This window comes from Phoenix dactylifera, chromosome 12 (genome assembly GCF_051530095.1).
Source record: "Phoenix dactylifera cultivar Ajwa chromosome 12, Ajwa_hap1_PhDact_Kaust_v1.1, whole genome shotgun sequence".
In the NCBI taxonomy this organism is placed as follows: Eukaryota; Viridiplantae; Streptophyta; class Magnoliopsida; order Arecales; family Arecaceae; genus Phoenix; species Phoenix dactylifera.
Genome location: NC_143201.1, coordinates 4,353,122 through 4,375,575, shown reverse-complemented (window position 1 = coordinate 4,375,575; position 22,454 = coordinate 4,353,122). Strand labels below are relative to the sequence as shown.

Here is a 22,454-nt window from a genome sequence, read left to right as displayed (position 1 = left end):
TGCAGACGCGTTTTGGGTGGAAAACAAAACCGGGGAGGGATGAATGACGCTTGCGTGAAGCCCCAGAACCGGACAATATCTGGCAGGGGAGCCCCGTGTTTCCCCCTCATGTGGCCCCAACGTGGGCACTAGGTGCCTCACGTGCCTCGCAGAGGTGGGGGCGTGACATTTGGTATCAGAGCCGAGGACGGCTCTTGTCCGATGGTGGGAAGGGTGTGAGGCCCAATAGTCCCACATCGGAAAGACTCGTTCCAAAGCTTGGGCATATGAGGCGGGTGTCTCCAAATCCTGCAGACGCGTTTTGGGTGGAAAACAAAACCGGGGAGGGGTGAAGGACGCTTGCGTGAAGCCTCAGAACCGGACAATATCTGGCAGGGGAGCCCCGTGTTCTCCCCTCATGTGGTCCCCACGTGGGCACTGGGTGCCTCACGTGCCTCGCAGAGGCGGGGGCGTGACAGAAAACATGGGGCAGTCCCGGTCCCTTGCGATCCTTTTCATCTCTATACTAGGGAACTCTCATCAATAGGAAGTAAAAAAAAAAAAAAGCATAGGGATCTCCACCATCCAAACAAGCCTGCTTAATTAGAAACCTGACTCCAAAATTCTGATGAACAAGCTCTTGTTAGTGTCGTGGCACGAGTTCATTGTCACAACACAGTTCAATTATGAAAAACTGACATGGGTATCTCTAGATATTTTGGAACCTATCTAGGATTTCCAAAAATAATTGTTTATGCCATCCAGTGTGAATGGAAGCCTCGGGAGACCATTGCATGCCATGTCTTAAAATTAAAAACTAATTAAGGTGCAAAGTTATACGTCCAGTCCACTTTGCACAGAAAAACAACATCCAGGAAAAACCACATGGTCATTTTTGTCTAGCATAACATATCATATGAACAAAATAAAGGGCAAGGTCAAGGAATAAAGGAAATACAAGATTGACTTAGTTTGTGGAAAGAAGTTTTTCCCATTGGAATATTTTTTCAGAAAAGCTGATACTTGGTTATATGATATCTGAATAAGTGATTTTTACTTATTTTGTTGATCATAGGAAAGTGACACATTATAAAATAGCTTATTTTTGGTTGAGGATATACTTTCTTAGAAAAGTTGTATAAAATAATTATTATATCCTTAATAAAAGAAAAGATCTTACCACATCCTATCTAAAAGCTTAAGAGTATTTTTGGAAAAAAAATTAGCCCAATTTCCGGCCTGTGGAAATTGAATTTTTTTATATCTGATATGAGTTTTTCTTTTCAATAAAATATGAAAAATTTATTTCCATGAGAAAACTATTTTTCATTTCTTTTCTTCGAAAACTGTAACTAAATATGGAGTATTTCTTCTTTTTTTTTCCGTTGATCACACTTTGTTCCTCCTCTTCGGAGTCCATGGGAGCTAAACATAACGAGAAACAATTGTCAATTATTTTACTTCGGAGTCCATGGGAGCTAAACATAACGAGAAACAATTGTCAATTATTTTATTAAAATGATAAAAGGATCCACAACAAACACCGAATAAAAGATCTCCAACATTAGAAACATAAACTCCTTCCAATAGAGAAATCAAAACCTCCGCCCAATAGCCCTACTTAAACACCAGCAGTAGGCTATCCATTGTGAACGGAGGCTTTGCAAAGACCCGGAAGAACAACGTACTCAAAACTAAATTCCAACAGCACAACACAGAACAAAGTTTAATAGGTAGGAGACCAAGCAAACTATAGGAGGGCGAGAAGAGAAAAATCGGATTCGTTTAGCCGGTGGGGGCAGCCTCCAAGCTCGCATTCCCGAGGATCAGACCAGATCCCTTCAGCTTCACCTGGGTGATTTCATCCATCCTCCGAGCCATCTCGGGACTCACATGGTTCCTTCAATCCCCCACCTCCCCTTTCCTGAACAGCGACGCATTCACTACCTCGTAGACCGGGATTTTTCGACGTCCCGTCCTGTTCACCTCCAAGTTCCTCTTGTTCTCAAAGCTACAGAGCCTTACAATGTCCTCCAAGACCCCTTCCTTCTCTTCCTCTGGCGAGAAGGGACACCCCATGAACTCTGCCAACCTCTTCGCGCTCCCCACCGACTCCTCCAGCATCTCCTCGTACTTCACGAACAACACCTTCTCCGGCCGCCTCCTGCTCTCCCTCCAGAACTCGAGAACATGTTCCCATACTGGCCCATAGTTGCACCTCCCCCCGCAGAATAGCTCGAAGGCCTTGCCAAACGGAACCGGCTAGCTCCATCGTCTCCGGCCTCATCCTCTCTCTGTAGTGCCACCAGGAGATCAGCACATCCTTCGGGTCTCGGCAAACATATATCATTCGGCAGTCGGAGCCGGTGATCGAGTCGGGGAGGATCGAGTAAGGAATGTGGGAGGAGAAAATTCTAGGGGGTGTCGCAGCTTCTATCCTGGAAGCTTCGCCGACGGCAAAGCTCCCTTCCAAGAAAGGACGCAGTCATGAGGGTTGCGGCTAAGGAGAGGGTGGTGGCTTCGAGTCATGATGGCAAACGTGAGTGCTTTCAGCCAGGTGGTGCCGGTTTTCGGGTGGTTCATCAGGAACAAATCGTCAGGGCGAGGCTTCAAGCGTTGTCGGACAGCCATGACGCCGGCAAGCATGAAGGATGAGAACCAGAAGCCTTGGTATTCTCGGAGGTGGGTGAGAACCCAGCCTTCCTCGAGCGGGAGAGTTGAGATGAAGTCGTTGCACTCCCGAGGGGGGTGAGAGTTCGATCCTCCTCCTTCTCATGGTGATCTTCGAGGCTACCGGAGGAAGAAGATGGAGGAGCGGCCATTGATAGAGGAGCTGGTGGATGCAGTATTGGTCTTGTAGAATGTCCATTGCTTTAAACTACTAAGAAAAAGACAACAAAACACATGAGAAGTAACCGATCTTTTATGTCTTAACCGATGGAAGGTGACAAGTGGTAGGAATTGCATTCGTTGTTTGGAAACAGAATTTAACGTTACCTACAACGAGCCCTTAACAGCAATGACAGCATAGATAAGTTCCACAGGAAAATTGAGTATAGAACTTTTTTTCCAATTGCATGATACTAACTAAATTTGTAAAATTAATTTTTAAATATTCTTAGATGGATGTTGTATTAGTTGTCTTGTGGGATTTATCTCATAAAACATTAAATTTACAACGTACTTTTTCATGTGAATGCATTTTGTTGTTTTTGATGGAAATAATTGGTCGAACCCGGATACTGTAACGGTAACATGGAGGGCCAAATACACATTTGACATGTCCTACAGTACTGCAACGAGCTTCATAAATTTTTCTGAAAAAAAGAAAAACTAACGATAGTGTGATAGAAGATGCATGTCATATTAACTGCTGTATGAGAATTAATACTTGGTGTCGCAATATATTATGGTTCGAAATGTAGTTAGATAGAAACCATTTCTAATTGGTTTAGCTCAGGAGTATTCATTGATGGAGGAGATAAAAATTGGCATCTCGTGCATCACAAATGGTGATTACAGATCAAGGCCATAAAGATTTTCTAGCATCCCCATGGACGCGATTGGCTCCAACAAAAACTGTCGATTGCGCCAAGTCTAACCAGCCATGATTGGCATCGTATTAACTTCGAATGTTGAGTGGAATTATATATGTTGCTTTGCTAAAAGCATAAGGTATTTGCAATTGTTAATTATACACAACCAAGCATATACAATTGCACCTGGAATTTTTTTTGCTATTGTAGCAATTCAAAATGCAGGCAACAATTAAACTTTTTCTTATTTTATTTTATTTTAATTTCTTGTAATTATCTTAGATTAGGTTAGATTGAGAATTAAAAAAACCCAATCGAGTGGACAAGTGTTAAAAAAAAGGGGGAGAGGGGTGAGGAAGGATTTTTTGTTAAAATCTGGTCAACTAAGAAATCAGTCAATAATCCTCCATGAATAAATATCTATATTTTAACACAAACAACTCTATTCTTGATAAATTTCAGCCAATCAATGTTCCTCTGTGTTTTTTTTTCTTCTTCTTCTTGTTCTTCTTCTCTCCTTCATCCGGTGCTCTACAGGGCTTCCCAAGATGGGAAAAAGAACTGGGATTACTTCTCTAGCTGAATACTGTAGTTGAGGTGAGTAAATGATGCAAACATGATAACAGAGTTCTAGGCAAACAGTGTACACAAGGCAGATGTGAATGCTAATTCTGGTAAGAAGCATATAGACCTGTTTGTTTTCCAGTAAGTGTTGGAAGTATGAGGACACAAGTTCTCAATACTCATATTCTGAGACCCTAGAACTCAGGTTCAGGAACTTGAAGTTCTGCAGTATGTTTTGGAGGGAACTTGGAGTTTTAGTACTTTAGATATTAAAATTAAAGGAGGGAGTTAGTGCAAAGAATTTTTTTTGATGTAAACTTAGTGTAAAGAACTAAAGTAGCATTAGATGCTCTGCTTAGCCATTCGGAACCTGATTTAGGAGCCTTCCCCTCCGTAGTCAGGTTCAGATGTTTTGGATGAACTGGAAACTTGTGTTTTTATCACAAGTTCAGTTTTATGGGAAAGCAAACAATCTGAGGTACTCGTTGCCTACAGAACTCCTTATACTTGAAACTTGAGTTCAAGCCCCTATTTGAAGTAAAGATGCCCATAACGCCATATGTTGCCTTTGGAAGCCACTAGCTTTGATATGGCCCTACTTGGAATCCAAGCTCGGTCCACATTTCTGTTTCTCTACATCTAATGCACGAGCAGAGAAGCAAGGGCTTCATTAAGGCCTCAAAAGTGCACCTATGTGCATCTAATTTCTAGCATGTGTGCCTCCACATCTGAATAGTTTCTATTGCCGCTGAAATCCGGCCCGATGCTCGACACCGAGCTAACAAGATTGATGAAGCTTTTGATCAAATCGGCGAGGTCAGGTTGGGTATGCTATTGATGTCAAAGGTTAAGGAAGTAGAGCTAGATGGGGACTGCCATGCTCGGATGAAGGCTCCAATGCCGAACTTGATCTAAAACAAGAAAGAAGTAGTCCACTTGCCAGAATGTGTCCGACGGATTAGACCTCAAATCAGCATACTTCTGGATCCTTCAATAGTAGATGGAGATTATTAGAATCCATTGGAGTCTATTGAGGGTTCATAGGGGAAGAATCTCCACTAAACTCAGATATGAACAATTTAACTTCTGATATTAAGGACTAAAATAGTTGAGCAATAGGCCAGTGAGCTCTGTTAGGTCGGTTCTGACCAGATTTGGGCGTAGCGGCCACATGGTGAATGTTTATTGGTCAGCTATGATGTAGGCATAACAATTTACATCTATTGTTTGCCTTTGGTACTCCTTGGCATTCACGTACACCTTTTAATGTTATGCATACATGAAGTTTCTAGTCGTCCCTCTAGCTGAATTTAATCTTTCAACTAAATTGAATTCGCATCATTATTCAGGAGGGAATAATGATGTGTGGGATACCTGCTTCTGGCCATTTCTTCTCTTCGAAGATCATCCTCCGAGATCACCAATTTGACCGTGGCCTTCAAAATTGGACAGAAGCTAAAAGTAGAGAAGTGAATAGATCATTGTATTAGGATGGATCAAATAATATGAAACCAAAAGATTATTCTCTGTTGGAGAAAAAAACAGGACCTCCCCAAAGACATTAGAGGTCCCCCAGACCATTCCTTGGAGTTATGGGTCGCAGGCTATTTCCTTCCTCTTGTTCTTGGCTTCTACCATCTCCAATAGAGGCTAAATTGACACCTATTTCACTTTCTCCATGAATAGCAGCAAGATGAGTGTCATCATCTCAAACTAGAACATGCATTCTTGTAACTTTTGCCGGCCAGGACGGACTGCACTGCTTGCTATTTTGGCCTTCCAACAAGGATAAAAGCTCATGTACCATGACTTCTGCCATGACTTCATGTTGGTTCATGCTTGAAACTCATAGTATTTAGAATCCAAAATATCATTATGACATATCTCCCAAATAAGAGAAAGGGGGAAGCCCACCACCCAAATAAATGGAGGAACTCCCAAATAGATTGTCCAAATCATCAAAGGAGATGATGATCAAGGCAATTAAACTGAAAACGATTAGTACGGAAGCTAGGGCTTTGGAAGGTTCATAAAAAGTTGCTAACAGACATGGACAAGCAAACAAAGGGTCTAACTTGTCATCGCTCTGATACGAGTTTGTCGGTTCAATTTCTTGTCTAACTTTCTGTGTTCTTCCTACTTGCAAATGCTACCTTTTAACCTATTCGCACCAGCCGAACCTATCTACCTTGCAATGAAAGCAGCTACCCCACAACAATTGGAACCATCTACAGGGCAAAGATTGAATAAGACGTGAGCTATACTTTGAACCAAGGACAGACCTATCATTTATCCTAGCGACATGATCCTTAGGACCACTCTCCGAAGTGACTATTTAAATTTTTGCATTCTTTAACAAGCAACGGAAGCACCTTTCCAATGTCCACATGACTCCATCAATACAAATCATGGAAATGATGTCCATCTAACTTTTGCTTTTTTTTTATGCGCCCTGTACATGAACTTTAGAGCTTCAGAGCCAAAAAAATATGAATTATCACATCACATAAAGCCCGACAAGGAACCAATGACTGCAAAATATTAGATCAGCTAAATGATTATATACTAACAATGTTAAGCCAAGATAACATGCTAAAGTGACACCAAATCACACAAAACCACCTTGAAAAATCTGATTACCACCTACTTAATCATGTATAAGGGATAAATCAGCAATTCTTCTAGACTAAACAAAGCCTTGGTTGCCTTTCCCCATATCCTCATCCTAATAGTAAGATGAATTATTTCCCTTTTTTTTTTCATAAAGTAGATTTGTAATAATAAGAATAGCAAACCTATACACCCATGAAAGCTCAATCTGATGACTTGCTTAGATTATAGAATTAACTAGTGTACAACGGTCAACATAACTCAGGCAAGAGCTTGAATTTGCGAGGATCAGCCCTTGAGATTAAAAGCAGTGGGGAAAAAATGCAGATATTTTATACAGTTCAGCAAAATGCTGGAAACCCGCAGCACACCGCATCGATGCAACGAAATAAGCAAAAGATGAAAGCAGAGAGGAGGAAGGAAACAGGAGAGTGAGGACCAAGTTTTGTCTTTGCACAAACTGCCTATTAACTGCACGAACGATAGATAAACACCTGTACGCAAAAGCTAGCATAATAAGGCTTGCATAAGGCTTCAGATATAATAAGTTTGCCTTGGCGTTTAGGCGACATAAAGACTTCATCATGCCTATAAACTGGTCGACTGGCTATCTCTAAACATCAAAACCAGAGCACCCCAAAAAAAGATAAAGGATAATACTAAAAGAATGAGGTGACAGTGGTCAAATATTCTTTGACAGGCCTATTCGACCTATTTCTTGTGTCTTAACAATAGGCCTAAAACCCTCTTATTCAAAAGATATAGTAAGAACAGCCACCCCTAACTCATCATCGCTGGAGTCAGGTAATCTCTTCATCACATTTATAATTGTAACAGAGGTTCTGACTAAATTTACCACCACATATAAATATATATTCTAATCAGTAACAATGAAAAAGTGGCATTCAAATATAACAGCAACATTCTCGAGATTTATCAACAATCATGTCTGGAATCTCGCTAAAGATATAAACATATCCATACGCACCAAAAATAGATTTACAACAGACGTCAGAGTGTAGCAATATCAGCGTCGCTATATTACATCATGCCAACGTAAGATTCATATTCTAAGGAAACTAGTAACTCTTTGATACCAAATGCCGAAATGGTATCGGAAAGAGTTTGTTTAAGGGTTAGTTCATTAATCCACAACGATGTCCAAAAGAAACAACGCAAGAAAAACGACAGTATCCTTGCCAGAACCCTAAGCAACCATAGGCTTTCTTAAGGGAAGCAAGTAGGTAAATGTTATGCGTAAAAAAGAGAAAAAGGTCAGTCACGGGAAGTAAAGACCAAGCATTGAACCATATTAAGTTTTTTGTTTCCTATAAAGTATAGTTCTGTCAGTAAAAGCGAAAGATCTGTCGAACACAAACTGTAAAAAGACATGTTACTATCCTCTAAGCCCAGCAGTCTGAGATGTAGATCCCATCCAAGAACACAATCTGCCAAGGGTGTATGTCACCTTTTTCGTTCGATCAGAACCAGTCATTTTGCTAAAAACATAATTTAGTCATTATCATTTATTGGGAGGCAGGTAATACAAACAACTGATTACAGAAAATAAATAGCGACATCGAGTACTTGGCAACTACACGTCATTCTCAGTAGTTACTGAGAATTACTAAACTGGAACCTTTTTGGGGGTGGGGAGGAATGTTACAAGAAATTGAGTATTTTCTTTAACTCCTTCCACCAAACATTGCGAACTCTGAATGAGCAAAATCCCCATTGGTAATGCAAAATTTGATAAAACGTAGAAAGATGGCTAGATTTCTTTCAGATTATAATAATAAAACCAAAACAGCTAAGTTGCATGGTTAGATATGTGTACTCTAACCATGAGAAGAGTGATGACCAATTTCAAGTACATAACCTAATCTATTGCCTTTCCCTGCAATTAACACAAATAAACATCTAAGGTGAAACTAAAGTCAGCAAATGCTTATTACATCCAAAGGGATTCAAACATTATGTGAACACAGTAAAGTTGAAAGTTTTAATTTTTAGGAAAACCATAGCAATCAAGCAATAGAAGACTGATTCCAAAGGTAGCTCAAAGTAAAACGCTTAGAAATATGTACCTAGAAATACACGTAATCAAAATTATCACCTAGTGGTATGCAAAACATACCACGGCACATTGATAGCAGAAATCTTGAGACTCCAGGGTCTAGCAGATTCAGACTACTCTAAACTCATACATATCCTAAGAAATCTAGAATCTAGAAAAACAAGACAACTTCAGGAAGATAATTAAATACCTAAGACATCCAATGAAATTATGAGTCTAAACCACATCAGAAATGCCTAATTGAAAAATATAGAAGCAACAACAGGAATTCTAAGGATAAAATAATGTGGCTCAGCGGTTCCATGCAGCGCTGAAATCCGAATGATCCATGAAATCTATATTCTCAGTACTTAAGTTTAACAAATAATAGTTCCAAAAAAATACCAGATATTCTTCTATGAAGTTTTAGATAGAAAACATACAATTAATGCACTAAGAGAGCAATAGCAATAACAAAAATGATATTTTTCTAAGGAAACATATATCTAGTTTCTTTCTGCAAGTTCAAAATAGTAGACAAGCTATGACATCACTGTACGGATAACATGACCGGAATGTGCAAGGAAATAATTGTAGAGTAGGTATCTTCAGCCATTCTACTTATGGTTTATTCACCATTTTATTTAATTTTTCTTTCAAGTTCTTTCTACTTTCACTCTCCTCTATTTTGTTCATGTTTTCTATAATGCCTTATATCAATTGATATGGACATTTCTGAGGCCATGCTACCAAAAAACAACACAATAATGACTAAAAAAAAATGGCCCAAGATATCTGTATTGTAAGTGAATCGCTACACTAAATATTTCATCTGCTATTTATTTAATTTATTTTTGCCCTCAAATGGTGTAATTTGAGTGTAAAGAGACATTCAACCAATGAAGAAATACTCGAACAAGCAGCAAAAACAAAATGACAGACAGCATCCCCAATCAAGTGCAAAATCTGAAAAAAATATTTTCTCCCTGGGAATGCAATGCATCACTTCAATTGCAACTGAATACCTCCAACTAAGCAAGACAACAACAATGCAAATGCCAAAAGAATTGGGTCCTAGCTCACCAAGATAATTTGTTAGATTCTGAAGTCTAGACCTTGTCTGATATCTCCATTCTCTGGTCAAAGCTCAAACAAAGAAAAGAAGCCTCCTCACCACCAGTAAGTTTTTCAAACTCTCCTTGGTATGCAATATCTCTAAGAGCAAATCTGATACCAAGTAGTTTTAGAACAGTACCACCCTTGACAAAATTGTAGTTCCTTTGACGAAGTGAATCGTGACAACCATCCTTCAAAACTTGTGTCTGACTAATCTAACACAAAATCCTTCAAAAGACAACAGTGATATCCCATGTTTTAACTGACAACCTTTACGCGAGCTGAAGGCATCCAATTCACAGGAGTGAAGAAACAACTATCTAATCATTTATATATTTTCATGCCTTTCCTATGTTGAAGAATAACAAAAATTTACTTTTTGCAAGTTTTCGAAGCACCTATCTCCTTAAAGATATCATACAGATTAACAAAATTGAAACAGGTGATGTTTATGAGATTCAAAATAAAAACACAATCTTGACAAACACAGTAGGTATTCCATCAGAGTCTTCTGCACACCTACAAGCAAACACAGTCACGTATTCCAACTGGATTGATCATTTATCCAAGCTTCATTCAACATAAATTTCCAGCCCAATAGTCAACAAGACATAAAAAAAAACTTTATTTTATACAATATAAAACATAAAAGCTCTAGAAATTGTGGAAATCCAAACTTGTTTTGGCTAAGTTGCCCTAATTTACTCAGAACTTCCCTTCACTACATTTTTCCCACAAAAAACAAAATGCTAAAACCAAGGTTTAGGTTTAGCTTTCAAGTTTGATTCTCTGACAGAAATCTCCATATTAGAACTAAATTTGCAATGTGTTAAACTGAGAAAAAAATAAGAATAATCATCACCGCTAGATCTCTTGCCCAAACTAGAATTTCAGTATGATATCTGAAGCTCATGGTAAAGTTTTATTACAGCATTTCAGGAACTTCCCAATATGGATATTACTAGCATCTTATCTTGCTTTAATTAGTTATATAACATCCGTTTTTCCAACTTCAAGTAAAGACAGTGTTAGCTAATCATGCTATTCTTCTGGCAACATATTTTATTCAAGAAACAAATTATTCAATATTACAGTAGCATACAGGAATAAAATCATTAACTGATCAAGCATACATCATGAGCAAGCCTATCGTCAACATGATCTTGGGTACAAGAAGTTTATTTACGAACCTTTTTCCATTAATGTTGCTGCTTCTTGACTCTTACCACTACTTCTTCCAAGCAAGCAGTCTAGATAACAAAATAGAGAACAATTTAAGGATGTAACAACCCAGGACCTCACCCAAAATGGCTCACCGGAAGGTATTATTTGGGTTCCTTGATCCTGTATAAGTACCCAAGATCTACCCAGCGAATAACCGATGTGGGACTAAACACACGCCCGCACGGGTCCTCACATACTCCTCCGTTCAAGCCCCAACGTCCTCGTCAGGCTAGGGGTTCAAATCTATTCACAAACACTACAATTGACTCGTGGTCAGCCTCAATGGATCCGTGCTGCAGTGTCCCCTAGTCCACATAGGTTATGGGCCGGGTCCGCTCTGATACCATTTGTAACAACCCAGACCTCACCCAAAATGGCTAGCCGGAAGGTATTATTTGGGTTCCTTGATCCTGTATAAGTACCCAAAATCTACCCAGCGAATAACCGATGTGGGACTAATCACACGCCCGCGCGGGTCCTCACAAAGGAAGCAAAAATAATATCATGCTTATTTAGAAGCTTTCATATATGACAGGAATAAATGCAAGAAACATGTTCTCTTGTTCCATCAAAGAGCTCAGTTTTAGCGCTATCCACAACATGATTATCTATAATCTACCTTCCGCAGAGCACACTAAAAACCTTTTTCCTAAGCTTTTTCACCAGTCACATAAACCTAAGTGTATAACTGGGTGTATAGAGATCCCACTGACCCCAACCAAGTCACAAGGACAAGCATTTCTATAATTTATTCCCCAACTATTCAGAGTTCTCCATATGAATCATTAGAGTACAAATAGATGGCAACTTCAACAATAGCACAGACCACCGACCACTCCAAGATTGGCTGTAGTCATGTTAACAGGTTTAACCAGATCTCGTTTTGCTCGACATGCTAACTTGTCCCCCAGATTCTTAAGTTTTTAATTATTAAATCTGGAGTGCCTACTTACGAACACTTGGACAAGACAAAACATGGAACAACACTCAATGGGAATAAAAAATTGCTGGGTCCCGATTATGCCACTGCAACAGTCTCGACATGAGATAAATTAATCACATATCAACCTACAAAACATGAGGGCAATGACATTTCAACTATCATTTATTCTGTATCAAATCATATTTGTCAGAATTGTTCAGGCACTTCTATTACCAGTAGATAGTGAACAGGATGCATGTATTGGCTGCTAGAATAGCATCAAATAGGGCAGCTGTAGCATCAGCTTTTAGATTGAGAACAAAGGAATTATCTTATGCTTTGATATTAACCATGAAAATAGTATGTGCACAGTTGTCATCTCCAAGCATGTCATGAAACCAGTGTTCATGTGGTAGGCATCTGCAAGCATGTCTTTCCAAGTGAATGGCATATATAATTAGCCACAGAAGAGATAGCACCATTGCATCAAATCATAAAATCCAGAAACATAAATGAACTAAGCCCCACAACAGATTTAAAACATATGATGGACACAACTGTATTTCATAAGGTCATTGAGTTCAAAAAAAATGGCATCAATAAATACAATTTTTTTTAGCTTTATAAGTACTCATGACTATTAAACTTGTACCTCCTAGACTATGAGAACAAGAAAATTGCCACATTCGAGTGGTTTAATACATGCAACATTTTAAGCAACTACATCCACTAAAACAAATTATTTCTTTAATAAGTTTAAACTCTTTAGAAGGCACTGAGCTTGCTTAAGTGAATCTAACTATATTTAAGAACCCATTGAACGTGATAATCTGCTAAAAGCTGCTAGAATAATTATATGATCTTAGTCATTGACCAAATTATCAAATAATCAGCCAAAATAGAGCAGCAAACTCAATGTGCATTGACGATATCCAAAGGTGGAAGAGAGATCTCATACAATAACCAATCATCGTGATCACAAACTGATAAGATATGACAAATTTATATTGTTAGAACAGTTAGTCAAACAACATCGGTACAACAGAAAGATTGGCCCTTTTATGATATGGAGGTCGCGTTCTAAATACAGAAACAACCTTTCTGGGGTAAGGTTGCATGTATCCAACCCTCCCCACACTCCACCATAGAAGGAGGCTCATGCTCTGGCAGTCCTTTTTAAAGTACAATTGGTCAAACTGCATGAATTCTAGATTGGCAATTTCTTACAAACATCTGGTCTGATCAAAATATTACGATACTAAAATAAATTGAATTCATTGCTTAGTTATATAGATGAAACGTTATAGTAGGATATACAATAGTAAATCATGTTAGTATGTCATCTTCATCACTGCGAATGCATGTACAGGAATATCCCGGATGAGATATATGTCCATTAAACAATGCATATGTATTACATGATATTTCTGAAGAGCAATTTCCAGCTTGCAATACAATAAGTTCAGTGATAATACAAAATTCTTAATGAAGAGCAATTTCAAGCTTGCAATACAATAAGTCCAATGATAAAGATTGCATCACTAGCAATACACTTTTTTCATTAAGAATTTTAAATGTAACTAATAAGATGTTTGATAATTAGAATAGTGAACTCTTGAAAACATTAATTTTAAATGTCTGTTACACCAACACAAAAATCCTAAAAGAGTAATCATTGAAACACAACCCTTTTTACCAGTGACTTTAAAATATAGGTGTTCATGATCTTGTATACAAATAACAAATAAGAAACATGCCTCACATAGAAGCATAAACTACCCCAGACATCAGGATATATATAATATGACATGTAGAAGCACGTCAGACCAATATCATAATGAAATTCAGATTGAATCTCAGAATTAAATATTGGAATGGCCTTGTAACCATAACAGCAATGCATGTTAATAACATTAAAAGCAATGTCACCAGAATACGTAGATAAAGAATGCCCTATAGATTTTACTCATAACATGACTACTATAGAGTGACAAGTCCATTAAATCTGGCTATTGTGGCAGCTATGATATGGCTTTACCAAATTACTGTCCTTTAGTAGGACAATAATGATTACGCTGGAAGTTCCCCAAAGTGGTGTTGCAGTAAGATGTTATGTTCATATGCTGTAGTTGAAAGAAAGATGAAAAAAAATTGTTAAGTTATTAACATGATCTACACGATATGCATGAATAAAATATTCTAGTTAGCCTTCATCGCGTATCTTGATAGATCCCACATTCTAGTTCAGTCAAAATATAACAACAAACAATTAAAATTGAACATTGAATTCACAGTCATAAATTCTTTGCACACAGATCAATTATATAATTTAAAAGATCTCTCAACAAACAGCAAGCAATTAAAAACCTGGAATGTTATTCAGGAATAGCGAATTCCACAAAGAAACTGGTCCGGTAAGGTGTCTAAGGCATTGCCCGATGAAACTAGACCTTTGCCTAAGATGTTACTTCCACTTCTAAAAGAACTGAATTCCAGAAATCCTTAAAAACCTTACGTCTAAAATCCTATTAACACGTATTATTTTATGCATGCTAGGTGGTCTTACTGACAAGATTTTGTGAACGGCTGTTTCTAAATCTTATAACTATATTTAGCCTGTGTCCATTGCTAGGAAGAAGAGAAAATTCTATCTCCCAGCTTATTTCCCTTGATGGAAAAAAAAGAAAGGTATTTAACAAGCACAAACTGACATGGAAACTGCATGTTTTGGAATAAAATGTACAGCACTCTAAATTTTCCATTCAGTATAACGTATAACATCCATTACTTTTGCACCTGGCTAGCCACACACAAAAAAGTGAAGAGCTCTTCAAGTAAGAAACGTACCTACAGTCAAACATCTAAATGTGTAAACCTTTATCACAAAATATATACGCATATGTTGGCGGGAGCAGAAAGCGTCCATATCCCATTCATTGTACAATGCCGTGATTGTAGGTTGCTAAGCTACAGCAGAAAAATAAAGGAATTGTTGAAGCCTATTATAATTCTTAAGTACTGGAGCTCATTCCTTTAAAACAACTTAAGCGGTATACTTCGTTGATTAGACAGCTCTACAAGACAGCAACATTTAAACAGAAAGACGTACATACGAAAAGCTTGGCAAAACTATAGTAAAAATAACAAGGCAATACTTAGTCGGATGTGATGGGTTTCACAGGCAACAATAAAGGGAATGCACAAAAAATCAGGAAAAGCAGCAACACGGCTCGGTATGGTACATTACTTCCCCCTTGCTAAAGGAAGAAAGGGAGTAAAGCAGCCATGCTTATCGCCCAAGGCGTTGAAAAAAAATTCCTCTGCCACATGCATTATAATGCTTTGCAGGAGAAAGCGTCAATCAGTTTCAAGTTCCAATGAGATGCCCTACAGCACACTCACCGACCCTTATAAAAACCATTAGATGGCTAGAAAGCAAAGAAAAAGGGGACCCCGGCGGTCAAACATTGAGCCCCGCAACCACAAGATCACATGAAACGAAATAGCCACGAATAAGGCGCTGAATGATACGCTACAGCAGTCGAGCAGTGTTGCACCCCAATCCATCCATCCCAAACCAGGAAAGCTCAATAGAGATGAGCATAAAGGAAGACATAGCTTAAAAAACTACCAATCAACTTACAAACAGTGCAATCCGTCCGTGATCCTCTCTCTTTCTCTCTTCTCTTCTCAGAGTAAGATAGGATCTAGTTATCATCACCACCATGAGAAGTAATTATTAGAAGCAATAATAATAACAGCACTAGTAGCAGCAGCAGCAAAAAGGACATAAAAAAGAAGCTAAGAAGTCGAGTAGAGAGACATATGTTTACAACAACAGCAGCAATAGCTGAAACAACTCCTCGTTGACCACCATGCATGACTTGACGATTTCATAAAGTTGAGTCGAGAATGAGAGAAAGGAAAATAGAACCTTAGATGCAGTGAGGAGAGCTCAATTTATTGGGTTACCATAGTTTGTAGTACCTCCAAGGAATCCACCGCCACCGGGCGGTCCGTCGCCGTAGTCGTCGGACGGCATAATGGCGGCAGAAGAGGATCCATTTCTACCAGCAGCAGCAGCAGCAGCGCCGGCACCCCCGAGATGGAGCTCCGAGATGTTTGGAATGGCATCATTGCTCGCCTCGCCCCGCCCGTCGTCCACGCCTTGGTCGTAGAGGAAGCCCTTGAAGACGTGTCCGCCGATCTTGACCATGGCTTGGTACGCGTACTCGTCCTCGCCGTCGTCGATGGACGTCACGCGGACGCATTTGAACACGGCCGGCGCTCGAACGTGCCCGGGCAAGCTGTCGCGAAGGGTCGCATCTGGAAGCAAGTGGGAGTGAAGGAAGAGAAAGAAAGAGGGAGAAAAAGGAAGTGTCATTTTTTCCAATAAAATCCCATGCATTCATTTCAGGCCTAATCCGGCCGAACACAACCAAACACGTGTATTGTATATAGACATTGGAGGGTAGCAGTTTAAATTTAACGATAATTAAGCTGAATTAAGGAGGGGGGGGGGGAGGAGAGAGAGAGTACCTTGGTGGCTGGAGCTGGTGTCGAGGCTGCGAGGAGGGGTGTTGGAGTTGGAGGTGTGGGAGGCGGTAGTGGTGGTCTGGGAGGAGATGAGGCGGGGTTTCTTGGGAGCGGAGGTGGAGGTGGAGGAGCCGGCTGCGGCGGCGGCGGCGGCGGAGGAGGTGACAAGCTGGCGCTCGCGGCGGCGGGCGGCGGGGACCCAGGTGCTCTTGACGTGGGTGGAGCACTCGAATCCGCGGGACTTGCAGCAGGTGCGGCACCGCCGGTGGCTGCAGTCCTTCTTGGCCTGGTTGCCGCAGTCCTGGCACGTCGAGGTACCCCCTCCACCGCCGGCGAGAATGCCGGCGGGGTCGAGAGTGGGGACGGGTTTCTTGAGGTAGGAGAAGGTAGGGTTAGGGTTAGGGCCGGGGTTCTGGGGGGGCGGAGGGGGCTGTGCCTGCCAGAGGTGAATCCCGCCGGCGGGCTTGGGTCGGCCGCCGGCGCCGTCGTGGGCCTCATCTACGAGGCAGGGGGCGGCGGTGAGGAGGGGGATGATCGGGTGCTCGGCGGAGGAGGGCAAGGGCTCGTGGTACTGTGGATGGAACGATCCAGCGGGGGCGACGACGAGGACATCGCGGAGACCGACCATTCCCATGTCTGCGATGCCATAATTGAGCCCGCCCGTGCGGCCCGAGGCCGAGGAGATGGATCCCCAGCCGCCGGCGGTTGCGGCTGCGCCGCTTCCGGTTCCGGTTCCTCCTCCGCTTCCGCCTCCTCCGGCATTAAAACCGAGGCAGAGATCGTCTCCTCGCCCGGTTGCGGATGACGCCACCCAATCCGCGAACGCTCCGGTGTCGGATGGGAATCGCCTTCCAGAAGCCACCCCGGCTAGTCTTGTATCTAAATTTATGCCTCCTCTTATATACCCCCCTCCCCCTCCCCCTCCCCCTCCTCTCTCTCTCCCTACTTCTATCGGACTCTCTCTCTCTCTCTCTAAGTATCTGTCTATAGATCACCAATTATATATCTATACCCTCCTGTGTGAATCTAAAGGTAACCCATAAGTGGGGACTTTAGATTTCGCAATTTCTTGTTGGGGATGGTGTTTCTTTCTTTCTTTCTTTCTTTCTTTCTTTCTTTCTTTTCTTTTCTTTTCTTTTCTTTTTTTGCTATGTTTTTGGCGGGTGGGGGTTTATTATGGGAGAAGTGAAGGGCGCTTGGGGCTGGCTGTGGGGACTCTGAAATTCCTTCTGATCGAGATCTTCTCGATCACTCTCCTCCCTCCTCTCTCTCTCTCTCTCTCTCTCTCTCTCTCTCTTTGTTTCTTTCCTCGCAGGCTTCTGTCTCACTGCCACTCTCTGCTGCTGCCGCTGCCGCCTACCCTGCTGTTGTTAAAAGCTAAGCCCTCAGCTTTCGGCCCTCCTCCCTGACCATTTTTCCCTTCAATTACCTCTCTATTCCCTTCTCTCTCCGCCTTCTTTCTCCTACTTAATATTGAAGTGTAACCTTCGTTAACTCTCTCTCTCTCTCTCTGTTTTCTTTACCTGGGGTCGTGACATTATTATCAGGCCAGGTCACGTGATGGATATTAACTAGTGACAACGGTAAATCGCGATATAAATAAATTGGGTTGAAGCCTTGAAGGTCCGAAGGACGAGAACAGAGGAAGGAAAGTTGGGTAAAAAGGAGGAGACTGCAGAAGAATGAGACACGTGTAGAGAAGCCAGGACGGGCCCCTCTCTAATGCTCCTACCCCCCCTTCTCCGTGTCCCGGCCATGGGGTCAGGGGTCGTAAAAAGGGTCGAGCTCGGGAGGCTCAGCTTTTCTTTCTCCTAATACTGACCCCCCCTTCCCTCTGGCCTCCATCAATCCCATCCCTCTTATGCTATTTTATTTTTTCTCTTTCTCCTCCTTTCCACTCGCCCGTGCCTTCTTGCTACCTCCTTAGCTGAACACTTGTGATAAAATAATGGGAAGGGAACGAATATATGCCGTAGCTTTCATGGCGTTTTTTTTTTATTAAACATAAACGGGTTCCGTTCTAGCTTAATTTAATCCTTTGTAGCTTCATTCAGTCCATCTTAAAAGCTCCAGCAAAAGGTTGTGTGTGTTAGTATTTTAGGAACAAGGTGACATGCACTCCCTCCGCTTCTTTCTTTCCTCATCACCCGCCTAATTTCTTTATTCTCTATAGCAATTATAGACATGCCGCGTCCGCTAAAGTATGCTGTCGAAATATTCCTATCATTATCTACGGAATAGTATTTGTGTTGTCATCTGCAAGCAATGGGAAGAGAAAGTTTTGCACCAAATTAAATAAGCTCGTCTGCGTGATGAAATCGACTTGAAACGAGACCCTACTTAGCCTTCCAAGATCCCCACAGCACAGGGGTTCAAAGCCGGAAGTGAGTAGCCTCTGCCCTGCTTTGTCTAATGATATAGTGATTTGAAGACTGTAACCGAGTTGGCATGTAGAGCAAAACAGCAAAACAATAGCTTTTTCAATATATATATATATATATATATATAATCATAAAGATAATAATGTCGCCTTCAATCAACTATATGGTCCTCTGCAAAACATTTGTAACATGAATTCAACATATGAAGCGAGAGAAAAATATAAAATCATATATGCTCGCATTTGGATAGTTGTATTTGTAGTGTAGAATACATGTTATTAATGTTTTAGGATTGTCTTCAGCCTATAGTTATCCAACTTAAAAATTATGTCTAGCATCCGAATTTCCATCCATGCATAAGCATCGCAGTTTCAGCCACTTAGTGTGAGGGATAGCAGAGAGAAAAGAAAATAGATCAGGAGAGGTGAATAAAAAATAAGTGCCAAAGGAAACTAATTAATTAGGATCTTGTGATATGCATAGGTTTGGATTATGGAAGTGGGTACATGAGTCTATTTGCATATAGTGGGTGCATGATAAGATACAAGGGATGGAATTAGGGTTTGAGTAGGTGCACCAAATTAGACTAAACAACAATTCGGGAGAGCTATGGCTCTTAGCATCAGGAGATTCTATTTTTTTTTTTCCCACTCCACGATCTACCATTTCCAAATTCCACCAATCGTTCATCGAAAGGTCTCAGAGATTGCACGAAGATTAGCATAGAACATTCAAGTGCAACTACACCTTCTCTCCACATACCCTCAACCATCCCTCCCATGTACCCTTCAACCATCCTCTCCAAAGGTCACCTGCGTGTGAAAGAAAGTGGAACACAGATTTCATCTCTCAAGTGTGTTAGAATCTATTGATTGATTGATTATGCCAAACTTAGTCGGTCTTGCCAAACTTCACCATTGATTGTGTCAAATATAATTGGCGTCCATAAAGGCTGATTGTGCCAAACTTAGGCCCTGTTTGGGGGAGCTGTTGGCAGTAGAGCTGTTAGAAGTAGAGCTGTTGGAAGTAGAGCTGTCTGAAGTAGAGCTGTTATAAAAAGCTGTTTGCTGTTTGGTAACTACATTCGTAAAGTGCTGTAGTACTTTATTTTGTGTTTGGTAAACAAACTGAGAAAGTATTTTTGTATGACAAAATTACCATAAAGGACATTACATAGTATTATACAACAGAACATAATAAAACATAACATAAATTAATACATAAATATACGATATAGTATAATATTTATAGTATAGTTATTAGAGTAATATAATTATTAGAGTAAATTAATATTTGGTAATATAACATAATATTAAATTATTTAACGTAACATATTAATGTATTATGATATAATGTAATATATATTATATTTATAGTATAATACAATAATAAAAGTATAAAATATTATAATTATTAGTATAAATTAATTTCTCATAATATAACATAATATTAAATTATTTAAAATAACATATTAATGTATTATAATGTAATGTAATATAATACAATATTTATAGTATAATACAATAATAAAGGTATAAAATATTATAATTATTATTATAAATTAATTTTCCATAATATAACATAATATTAAATTATTTAAAATAACATATTAATGTATTATAATGTAATGTAATATAATATAATATTTATAGTATAATACAATAATAAAGGTATAAAATATTATAATTATTAATATAAATTAATTTTTCATAATATAACATAATATTAAATTATTTAACATAACATATTAATGTATTATGATATAATATAATATGATATTATATTTATAGTATAATACAAAAATAGAGGTATAAAATACCTTTTCTTACAGAAGGGAGTCTGACGGCTAGGGTTCTTGGCTCCAGCAGATTTTTAGGTTTATAAAGGGACAAACTATGTAATTATGTTATTTTAATATGGACATTTTTGTCAAAAATACAGTTTTCCGAAAAAGCTGAAACAGCTTCCTCCCAAAAGCTCCAAATTGCAGCTTCCTCCCAAAAGCTGTTTTCAGCTTCCCGCAAAAGCTGAAACAGCTTTTTGAAAAATTTACCAAACACAGTTTTTCATCTAAAAGTACTTTTGGAGGGCCAGAAAGTACTTTCTAACCCTTCAAAAGCTCCCCCAAACAGGGCCTTAGTCGGCCTTATCAAACTTCATCTTGATTGATTTATGATTGATTGTGCCAAATTTAGTTGACCTTACCAAATTTTGTTAGTCTCCTAGTCTATATAAAGCCTGCTCATGTACATTATAACAAACGGGCAGAAATATAATTTTTTTCTCTAATTCTTCTTTTTCAACAAAATGTTTGGTGAGGAGTTGAGGATGAGGATTGCATCCACACCCATATCCATTGCAGAGTGCCCGGACATGCTAGGTGGAGAGGACTTAGTGTTTTTCAAAATCAGGTTCAGAGATTTACACAGATTCGTGAGTCCAAGCTGGGGACGATGCTTGGATATGGGACATGGGGATCCACCCGAGGGTTGCTCTTTTACAGTAGAAAGTAGCTTGAAGTCATTTTTCATGTTGCTCATTGTTATACCAGAGAAGCATGATCAACACACCTCACTATCACTTGTGCTTAGAAATGGAAGAGACTATTGGCCATGTTATACTACATTGTGGTAGAGCCCATAGAGTGTGACATGTTGCTCTTTAGCATAGTATTACCAGGGCCTTGATACTATCTTTGGATGCTTTACTGGAGTACTTATAGGAGGGGCGACGGAATGACTAGGAATTAGGATGGGTGGACATCTCTTGCCATATCATTTATTACATTTAGCAAGCCGCTCCTCGAGGGCTCGTCGGACGAGATCCTCATCCCACGTCCGCCCACCCAGGGTAAACAGGTCGCAGACCCTACGCCCCTCCAGGCAACTAATATCGGCCAAGGTGGGCCAATCAGGGAGTGGCACCCTCAATATCAACTTTGATGGCAGTGTTTTGGATGAAGGTGTGGAAGGTGGTGCTAGGTTTGTGATTCGTGGCCAGCGAGCTATGATATCATTGTCCCTCTAGCATATGTGAGAAGTTCTTGGGAGGGTCTGATGTATGTAGTAGTTGTTCTTCAAGCCCCTAACATAGTCTTAAAGAGGCGATTCAAAGACGGTCATTAGCTGGTTATCCAACATCCCGTCGGATCTCGATGTCTCTCACCCCACTATAGAGGCAACCAAAGCAGTAGATTAGATGACCTCTTTTATGGCTAATTATGTTGGGTCCTTCTCTTAGGAGTCGGCCCAATTGGCCCCACCAAAGCTTTTTGATACTCTAGTTATATTTGTTATACTAGGGTTATGTCCGCCTAATTGAAAAAATAGGATGCTTTAAAATTTTAATTAGATAAAATTAAAAAAATACTACATTTTAATTTCATCAATAAAATAAGTATTTACAAAATTATGAGACTTAATTCACGTCAGCCGGGCAATTTATTCACATACAGACCTCTGATGTGGTAGAAATGAAGTTATACAGGAACAACCATATATTATGATGAGTCAATTTGTTTGCTAATGCTT

At 39.8% G+C, this 22,454-nt stretch overlaps 1 protein-coding gene and 1 pseudogene across 1 annotated transcript; both read right to left on the bottom strand.

The window, feature by feature from the left end:
- Positions 1-1,764: 1,764 nt before the first annotated feature.
- Positions 1,765-2,760, bottom strand: LOC108511642 (flavonol 3-sulfotransferase pseudogene; annotated as a pseudogene).
- A 12,955-nt stretch (positions 2,761-15,715) lies between these two features.
- LOC103716921 (protein LATERAL ROOT PRIMORDIUM 1-like) lies at positions 15,716-18,055 on the bottom strand. The gene is made up of 2 exons (XM_008805123.5): positions 16,547-18,055; positions 15,716-16,333 (listed from the first exon to the last, which is right to left on the bottom strand). The coding sequence occupies exons 1-2, from the start codon at positions 17,175-17,177 to the stop codon at positions 15,963-15,965; spliced, it is 1,002 nt and encodes a 333-aa protein (XP_008803345.3). The 5' UTR covers positions 17,178-18,055; the 3' UTR covers positions 15,716-15,962.
- Positions 18,056-22,454: the final 4,399 nt, after the last annotated feature.

Coding starts and splice junctions, on each gene's coding strand:
- LOC103716921 (XM_008805123.5), bottom strand. CDS start 17,177: ATGGGAATGGTCGGTCTCCGCGATGTCCTCGTCGTCGCCCCCGCTGGA. Junction 16,334..16,546: donor CACCAGCTCCAGCCACCAAG/GTACTCTCTCTC, acceptor ACTTGCTTCCAG/ATGCGACCCTTCGCGACAGC.